Source organism: Solanum tuberosum, unplaced genomic scaffold (genome assembly GCF_000226075.1).
Source record: "Solanum tuberosum cultivar DM 1-3 516 R44 unplaced genomic scaffold, SolTub_3.0 scf00086, whole genome shotgun sequence".
NCBI lineage: Eukaryota > Viridiplantae > Streptophyta > Magnoliopsida > Solanales > Solanaceae > Solanum > Solanum tuberosum.
In genome coordinates this window covers 459,965-470,245 of record NW_006239010.1, presented here as the reverse complement: position 1 = coordinate 470,245, position 10,281 = coordinate 459,965, and the positions used below count along the sequence as shown (strand labels likewise).

Below are 10,281 nucleotides of genomic sequence, written 5' to 3'. Positions count from 1 at the left end.
TGGCCTCATAGTGAGGACAAGACCAAAATCGTCTTCCGGGATTGCGATCTGACCAAGACGTCTGCATTTGCAATAAGATTCCATGCTTGCATCGCACTTCCGCATTGATCATTGAATCATTCTCATCCATACACAACTTATTCAACTCGGATTTTGTCATAACCCTAACATTTATACATAAAAATTGTGAAAGAAATTTAAAATCAGAACTAACAATCGAAATAAAAAGGTGTAAATATAAAGAATATACTAAAATTTTACTTTACCTTTTCGAAGTAAGGAGCAATTTAACTTGAATGATAATGATAATGGAGGTTTTTTTCTTTCTAAAGATGAAGAACAATAAAGAAGAAGAAAACTTAGTTAAAGATGAAGAACAATAAACAACAATAAAGTTTATTTTAACACATGGCCAATTTTTATTGGTCAGTGTTGTCTAAAAATTGCACCCACGCGCCTAACATAGGTGAAGTCACGGACTCAGTCACGTAGGCCAAAAAGTGGTAAATAATTAATAAAAAATAAGTTCGGGGGGGTAATAGGACCTTAGTAAAGGCTAGGTGTGTCTCAGGGATTTTGGGCATAGGCTGGGGGATACTTATGCATTTTCCCAAAACGAATTGACATTTTCTCTTTTTAGTAATGGCAGGGGAATGTATTCCAATTTGCACAAGCCATATATTATAAAATGGGAATTTTTTTTTTCGTTTTTCAATTTTGAAAAATCAGATAACCAACCAACTAAGCTACTAAAATTTCCTAAAATGCTAGAACTCGAAACTTGTAAACAACAAATAGTGCCCATATATAAATATCCTTGTCTCTAGAATCATAAAAACACGGGAAAAGAGTTTAAAATATCCATGTATTGTCGTCTATTAATTAAATTTATCCTTAGTTACATTATAGAACTAAATATGCCTTTGTCGTTATTAAATTAGGCAAAAATATCTCTATTTTGAATAGAATCACCCAAATCAAATAAAATTGAATATTTTTCCCAAAATGTGGATTGATGTGTTTATAATTGGATTTAATTTGATATGATTTATTTTGTTTGGTGGGTTGTGTCAAATCATATTAAAAGAGGGGAGTGAGTTATTTTTTGTTTGATTGGAAGATTTCATTCAAAATAGAGACATTTTTGCATACTTTAGTAACAACAGAGGTATATTTGGCCCTATAATATAATTAGGGACAAACTTCATTAATTTACAAAAATAGAGGGATACTTTTTACCCTTTTCCCTAAGAGCATAATCAACTTTAAAACAATTTCTTTTAGTCCCATCCCTTACACTTTGTTTAGTCCATGGTTGTTACGTATTGTTTCATAATGCAGCGTGTTAAATTGTATTTGTTATATTTGTATCATATTGTATTATTTTTATAGATACAATGTTTGTATAGATTGTATCAGTCTATGTCATTACATAATGACACATTTATATTTGAATGATAAACCTACAAGAAAACTACGATACGGGATAGGATCAAAGATGTAAAGGACATGAATGTTACGTACGAACCTCCTTAGATTTCTCGGTCATTAAGGCCGTTTTGGGTAGGAGTAGAACAAATATACTAGCCTCTTCTAAAAGATCTTGTATATAGTTTGAGATGCCAAACTCGATCTGTAACTTTTTGCACTCTAAGATCAATGAAGACAGAATTTTAATTTTAAAAAATAATAATAATTTCTTTTAGGGAAAAGGGATAAATATACCCGTCATTTCTTCCCCTTTTCCGATTTCAATAATAATAGTTAAAAAAATGTTACATAAATTGAGACAGGAAATGCCAGAATATCATGCCAAATATGCTCTTATACCTAGCCTTTCAAAGGTAGCAAATGACTTCTTTTTTTTAATCCCTCCCTAGGAGCTCCCACCCCTTTTTGCTCCCTTGGTGACTCGAACTCGCAACCTTCAGGTTGGAAGTGAGGGGTGCTTACCATCCGAGCAACTCCCGTGCTTACCATCCGAGCAACTCCCTCTCTTCAGGTAGCAAAGGACTATTTCTTCTTCTGAGCATTTTTTTTTTCTCTCAGAAAGAATCAATAGATGATAAGAGGACAGTTGATCATGTGATGTATGTACTGTACTTTGGAATATTTCTGAAGAATATTGTTAGTCATGATCATCAAAGTAAAAGAATAGTGTAATTCGAAGTACCACACATCTTTTGAAGATTTTATTTTATCCTCAGATCCAAAACAAAAAATGTGTCATATATATCTTTTAGAAACTAAAATGATACCCCTTCGTTTTAATTTCAACTTTTTATCGGACATGTTTAAGACCATAAAATTAAAGAGCACTTTGATAGGGTCTATATATCTTTATCCACTACTAAAAAATCATTATTTCCCCATTGAAATTTCCAAGTGAAAAATGTTAAGCGGCTATTCTCACATATATTTTGATTGAATCGGTAAGAAAAGAAAAAAATAATTATGTTTCAAACAGAAAAATTAGGGAATTTCCCACTATTCTTGTTTCCCACAATGCATTTTTCCAATGAGCTGATCCAGTGGAAAATGAGTGGGAAAATATAATCATGCTCTGTAACACAACTAATTTGCGGAAGAAAAAATCTTTGTCCGTCAAGTCAAAACCATATAAACAAATTGAAAACAGAAAAGTACACTAGTATATGTGACCTTTGGAGGTACTAAGGGGGCCATTTTCATAGAATAACAATTCATGTACAGATGTCCTACATTCCCTTCCAAAGGGAATTTTAACAAAGTTTATCTCTGTGGTACGGATAGTATATAATGTGGACTTGATATCAACAACATGTCAATGCATGTGGATATATTCTTTAAAATTTTCAAAAAAAATTATCTCAAATAAAAAAATATTCTCAGAGCATTATAGGTTTCTTTTTTCCTTTAGATGATATATATTATTTTCAAGAGGGCATACTATGTACACTGGAAATGCAACAATATCAATGTTCTGAGAATATTTTAAAGGTAGATAAGGCATGCATGCCCTTATCATGAAAAATCTAGATAAATCCAACTTGTTCTAATTAGATATATCTTCACTTTTTTTTCTCTTTTAGCTAACATATAGATAGTGCCTCTATATATAGCTTCATGCTAGGTTTAATTTTCTCAACAACAAATCAAGCCTCAAATTCACTTCACAACTTCTTTCCTCTTCACTAAAAACTATATACATATATTGGCATTTTTGCCAAACTAATTATTTCTTGAAGTTGTTTAAACATGGACATGGTGATGAAGTTGGGAACATCAAGCTCAGTAGTGATTTTCACCAAGAGTAGTTGTTGCATTTCTCACAGCATCGAAACCCTAATCCGTAATTTTGGAGCAAACCCTATAATTTATGAGCTCGATACACATTCAAATGGGAAGAAAATGGAGAAGGCATTGATGGAACTAGGGTGTCAGCCAAGTGTTCCAGCAATATTTATAGGGAAAGAGTTAGTTGGTGGTGCAAATGAGATAATGAGCCTTAATCTGAGGGGAAAGCTTAAACAATTGCTCATTAGGGCTAATGCTATTTGGGTATAGAAATTAATTATATTAGGCTAACAAGTGTATTTGGATGGTTGTTTTGTTCTACCTATTTGATTTGGTTCTTGGTGTATAAATAAAAATAATAATATCTTATACTACAATGTGTTATTACATGCCATTTTTATTTTAAAAACTTTTTAAATAAAAATTCTAGATCTGTCACTAATTACGTGCTCCTTTTTTTTCCGTTCAAGATTGAGCAAGGTCCATTACATTGACGTACATAATATATATCAATCATAAATATGATCTCTAGTACATTTAAATAAGGGCAAATTACAGAAATCACATACTTGTAAGGCAAAATTACAATCTATCCCTTAAAAGTTTATAATTACAGAAATCCATCAAACGGATACAATAATATAACCGCTGATACATTAATCTGATGCGCGAGATACATTAATCGTTAAGTAAGATACATTACATTTTATTCATGATACACTAATTTAATGTACATTTTATACATGATACACTAATATGATGCGCGAGATACAATAATATAAGCGCTGATACATTAATCTGATGCGTGAGATACACTAATCTGATGCGCAAAAATGAGGAATTTTGGAAATTTGTAAAACTTATAGGGGATAATGGTAATAAGTAAATTAAAAGGTGGGATTTTTGTAATTTTTTCTTTAAATAATACTCTTTAAGTACATTTGTGGGAATCTAATCTGTAAGATGATATTTTATATATGTTACCTTTTCAATCTTACTCCACTTTTTGACTTATATTAATTCCAGACGTTTTCTAGTCAGATTTTGTTTTCTTTAACCAAAAAGGCATATTACTTATATTCCGCCTCTCTAAAGTAAATTTTATTAATTTTCATTTGTAATTAAAATGGATTAGATTATTTTGATATTTTAAAATTACAATTTAGATATAAATATTCAAAAAAAAATATATAAAAAATATTATAAATTGCAATCGTTCTCGTATCAATCTGATTTGGAGACGGGGTAATTAAATCACCAGATCACCAATATTCCTACCCAGACACTAGATCAATAAGAGAATTTGACATTTTCTCATTTTAGTAATGATTGGGGAATGTGTTCCAATTGATGCTAGAACTTGACTTGTTAACCAACAATAATGCCCATATATAATATGTCCTTGTTTAGAATCATAAGAACATGGAAAAAGGGTAAACAAAATTTCCATTTATTTTTGTCTATTAAGTTTGTTTTTAGTTATACTCTAGGATCAAATATCTTTTACAGTTATCAGAGTATGACAAAATATCCCTATTTTGGATGGAACCCCCTAAATCAAATAGGGAAATTTTTGCATATTTCAGTAACGACAAGGGCATATTTGACACTATATATAGTATAATTAGAGACAAACTTAACTAATATTCAAAAAATGAGGAATATTTTTTACCCTTTTCTCTAAAAACATATTCTTGAGTTTAAAGTAATTTTTTTTTAGGAAAAAGGGGAAAATATACCCCTCAACAATGCCTCTTTTCTCGTTTAAAATATAATGTGCGTAGTGAAAAAGTACAACATAAATTGAGACATGAGAGTACATGTTGGGTTTTATGCAGTTTTGATTATTAACAAAGTAACATGAAACATGTAAGTCAACCTGGTTCATAGATGCACTGTCTCAAGAAGCTATTTCCGTAGCAAGATCACTAATGAATAAAGAAAGGCAAGCGTGCAATAATCAGGAAACGGGTGATAATTATGTCATAAATTCAATGAAACAAACATGTGCTAAATTGAGGAGTTAAAGTTCAACTACAACACAAAATAATCAAAGAGTTTGATTTAAAGAAGGAGTTTCACTTGAATTAGAACTCAAGTTTAAAAGAGTTTGAGTTGATGGAGAGTTTGTACATGTGCTGAAGAGTTGGAGTTCGATTACAACACAAAAGAATTAATGAATTTGATTTGAAGAAGGAGCGTAAAGGGACAAGGAGTTTGAATTGAAGAAGGAGTCTGCCTTACTTGAAGTAGAGTTTGAGTCTGTCGAGTTTGAAATGAAGAACAACTTTCTGAAGAGTTTTGCTTAAAGGGAAGTAATGTTGATGTAATCTTAGTTCAGTGAGTTATAAGCTGAATTAGGAGTGTTTGTTTTCAAGTTTATGATAACTCGAAGACTTGAGAACACATACCTTGAGAGGTTTTTGTTGAAGTTTATGATTTAGAGTTATTTTTTTAGATTATGGAGTTTGTAATCTTAAATTGTTGAGGCTCAATGATTTAGTGAAGTTGGAGTCAAATTCGGTAGGCATACATGTCGTGGTTTTTCACACCTTTTGAGACGGATGTTTTTCATGTAAAATATTATGTTATTAATTTACTTACTATTCTGTTTGCAACAAATGTTAAATATATGAAAAATAAAATAAATCAACCACAAACAAAATATGAAGAAACAAGAATATTATCGATAAAACAATGTGGGTACAGTTTTGTTCCTCTCTTGGTTCTTCTCTCTGAATTTTGTCTTAGTTCGAGGTTTAATTTGTTAGTAGTATGTTTCTCTAATTAAGGATTTGAACTTGATCTCCATGAAAGAATTTATAGATCTTCTTGAAGTATTTGTTTATCAAGAAGGGTCATCTCACATATCTTGATGTCTTAATGAGTATCCCGATTGTTTAGGAAATATTTGAGATGCATCTTTAACGAAATATTTTGTTGATAAACAGTGCATGTGCACTTTTTGTTCCTCCCTTCATTTTTACCTCTAGCTTTTCCCCATAATTCGAGAGTTGTTAGTAGCATATTCTCAAATTAGAGATGATTTGGACTTCTTTGATCTCTTTATGAATATCCCCAGAGTTTATGAGATATTCGAGATTTTGATCTTTATGAATATCCAAGAGTTTATGGGATATTCGAGATTTTGATCTTTATGAATACCCAAGAGTTTATATGGATATTCAAGATTTTGTTCTTTATAAATACCGAAGAGTTTATGAGATATTTGAGATTTGATCTTTACAAATACCCAGATGTTAATGTGATATTCGATATGCCTCTTCAAAAGGAAGATATTACCTTTTATCTAGGCATGAACTAGGGTTATAGGATATAGTAACCTCCTAGAACCTAACTGGAATTAAACTCGTCTTATGGAGTGCCAATTGAAATTAAATATGTCTTGTAGAGTTATATAAAATTTTGATGTCTACATGTTCTTAATTACAACTGCTTTGTTCAAACACGTTAGATAACCTGTTTCATACTTAGTTGAAAAATTAAGTTAAGTAACTAAACTCTAGATCGTGTAGAATAACAGTATAAGAATATTTGGCAAGCCAAATAATAGGCTCTTATACCTAGCTTTTCAAAGGTAGCAAAGGACTATATCTTCTTTAATTTGTAACACTTTTTTTTTCAGAAAGAATCAATAGATGAAAAGAGGACAATTGATCATGTGATCTATCTACCATTTGGAATATTTCTGAAGAAATTTTCAACTAAGTTAGTCGTGATCAAAGTAAAAGAATATTGTTTCGAAATTCCTTTCTTTCTTCTTGTTAATTCTAGTACCAGACATCTTTTGAAGATTTTATTTTATCCTCAAATCAAAAAAGAAGTGCCATATATATCTTTTAGACTAAAACATACTCCATGGATTTCTATTTATTTGTCTTATTTTCCTTTTCAATCCGTTTTAAAAAATGTTTCTTTCCCTTTAGCCACTACCAAAAAAAAAACTATTTTCGCACTGAAAAATGTTCAGTGGCTATACTCACAAATATTTTAATTGAATCATCAGTGAGAAAAGAAAAAATAGTAATATTTTCATACGGAAAAATTAGAAAATTTGCGTATTGTTCTTGTTTCCCACCATATTTTCCCATTGAGGCAGTTTGATAAAAAATGAGTGGGAAATTAAAAAATTATGTTCTATAGCACAGATCTTCTATTGATTCGCAGCGGAAAAAATCTTAATTTCTAATAATAAGCTTATAAACAACTTGAAACGGAGAAGTACTATAATATATGTGACCTTTGGAGGTGCTAAGGGAGCAATAATTTTCATAGAACAACAATTCATGTACTACATTCTCTCTGGTACGGATAGTATAATGTGGACTTGATTTCAACATGTCAACGAGGATATATTCTTTTAAAGAAAAACGATCTCAAATTAAAAATAAGATTCTATTTAAAAAAGTCACTCCAACTGGATATAATATACGTTTCTCTTTTCCTTTAGATGATATATATTATTTTCAAGAGGGCATACTATGTAGACTGGAAATGCAACAATATTAATGTTGTGAGCATATTTTAAAGGTAGATAAGGCATGCATGCCCTTATCATGAAAAATCTAGATATATCCAACTTGTTCTAATTAGATATGTTCTCTATATATAACTTCATCATATGTTCAATTTACTCAACAACAAATCAAACCTCAAATTCACTTCACAATTTCTTTCCTCTTCACTAAAAGCTATACATACATATCTTGGCATTTGGCCAAATTATATATACTCATTAATTATTGTAGTTATTTAAGCATGGATATGGTGATGAAGTTGGGAGCATCAAGCTCGGTGGTGATTTTCACCAAGAGTAGTTGTTGCATTTCTCACAGCATCGAAACTCTAATACGTAGTTTTGGTGCAAACCCTACAATTTACGAGCTCGATACACATCCAAATGGGAAACAAATGGAGAAGGCATTGATGGAACTAGGGTGTCAACCAAGTGTGCCAGCAATATTTATAGGGAAAGAGTTAGTTGGTGGTGCAAATGAGATAATGAGCCTTAATGTGAGGGGCAAACTTAAACAATTGCTCATTAGGGCAAATGCCATTTGGGTATAGAAATTTAGTTAATAATGACTTGGTTGCAAGTGTAGGTGTTTATACAACTAATCTTCTTTTTTCTTAAAAAAAAATAATTAAAAAATACTGATCTCTCGAGATCAAATTTTTAATTTTTACAATAAACCAACCCCATTTGTAAAGTTTCTTTAGCTTCTTCAGAGGGTTGTTTTTTCTCCCATTTTTAAGTTGTTTTTTGATGTACAAATAAAGTAATATACTTTGGTCATAGCTAGTGGCAATTTTACTTTGTATCCATCTTATAGCATGAAATAAAGAAGTTGATAACAAATGAACATCTTTTATGTATGTAATGCATTTTAATCTGAAGTATCAATAATATTTTTTTTCTACTACGTACTTTTGTGGCTATATGCTTTATGTTTTTATCATTTAATACATTTTGAGATTGAGCAAAGTCCATCACATGAAATAAACAACATCAGCTCTGAATAATGATCTCTTTCATCTTTAATTTACTAGAAGTATCAACTCTATTTGAGCTCAAATTTTATGGATTCATTCGTAATGTCCTAGTAAATAATACCCATAGTTTCCCAGTGAAAGATATCACTTTTGTTGGAATATCTTGATTCTAGCTCATTAGCTGGAACATCAACTTCGAAACATCATACGTAATATAATAATATAAATAATGAATATGTTAGCAAAGGACTCTACTCGAAATACATTTTTAAGGTTTTTTTTTTTATGTGGAGTCACTCCTCGAAAGATTCTTCATTTGAGTTAAATTCTTTTACTCCTTCACCTTTAACTATATCCCTGAAAATGTTATTTTCATCCGCTAAACATGCTCTTTCTGAAAATTAAAAAGATTTAATTTTCACCTCTTATTTGCGGAGGTTAGATTTTATGTTCCCCTCTTACAAAGTAAGGGTCCATACATAACATCCCACCACCCCAAGGCGGCTTCATTACAAAAAAAAAAATGTTGGTATATTTTATTTAACGATCAAAATATTTTTGTTCTGAATTATCTTGAAACTTTTAATGACCCATTCGAATGTCTTTCTTTTATCTAAACAATTCAACAACTTGTTCTAACAGGAAATCATATTGCAAATATTCTTATGTAGATACATATTAAAAGTTTTGATTTTTGAGGTGACATATGAATGAAATCTTCTAGCGTTCAATATGAAGATTTGTCATTTATCCAAAAAAATTTTCAATGGCAGGGGAATGTGTTCCAATTTGCTCTAGGCATATAATATATAGTACATGAGAATGTGTGGTACGCTAGAAATCGACATTGTTAAACCAACAACAACAACAACAACAACAACAATAATAATAATAATAATAATAATAATGCAATAAATAATCGTCCTTGTCAAGCATGCATGTATCATAAAATCATAATCGTCCTAAATTAAATTTAAGTTCAACTTATGTCATTATCATTACCATTAATGGGTTGGGTCGAATTGGATATGACCTTGACCGACCGACCTAGTTGATAGGTTTAGTTATAACGATAATTTTAATATTAACATGGCATAATACATAAATATGATTTTTTTTTCTAAAAAATAATAATTTATCACCATATGGTGGTAAGACCTTTATATATATTGATGAATAAAATTACAAAGCTAAGGGGAACTTAAGCTCAACCCAATGTTTCACATCGCAACCAAAAGCTGCTTCACAAAAACTAAGATTCTGGCAAAAATTATACAAGTTTTGCACAAATTTATAAGTCCAACGTGATAGAAAAAAATTAGCTATAACATCTCAATTGAATCAGTTTTATACAAATATTTTTTTTTCCTCTGCTTATGCCTTAGGGACTCATTTGTATGAGATCAAGTTGTTAAGGTCCGATGGTTATCGATGGTAGGTGAGCATGTGCAAAAATAACCAACTCCTCATTTGTAATACTCCATTTTGCCA

General features: G+C 30.6%; 2 protein-coding genes across 2 annotated transcripts; both read left to right on the top strand.

The window, feature by feature from the left end:
• The first annotated feature begins 3,101 nt into the window (after positions 1–3,101).
• LOC102583065 (monothiol glutaredoxin-S2-like) lies at positions 3,102–3,667 on the top strand. The gene has a single exon (XM_006346662.2). It carries the CDS (start codon positions 3,238–3,240, stop codon positions 3,544–3,546), a length of 309 nt encoding a protein of 102 aa, XP_006346724.1. The 5' UTR covers positions 3,102–3,237; the 3' UTR covers positions 3,547–3,667.
• A 4,108-nt stretch (positions 3,668–7,775) lies between these two features.
• Positions 7,776–8,736, top strand: LOC102582728 (monothiol glutaredoxin-S1-like). Its single transcript, XM_015308475.1, has one exon. The coding sequence runs from the start codon at positions 8,056–8,058 to the stop codon at positions 8,362–8,364; it is 309 nt and encodes a 102-aa protein (XP_015163961.1). The 5' UTR covers positions 7,776–8,055; the 3' UTR covers positions 8,365–8,736.
• Positions 8,737–10,281: the final 1,545 nt, after the last annotated feature.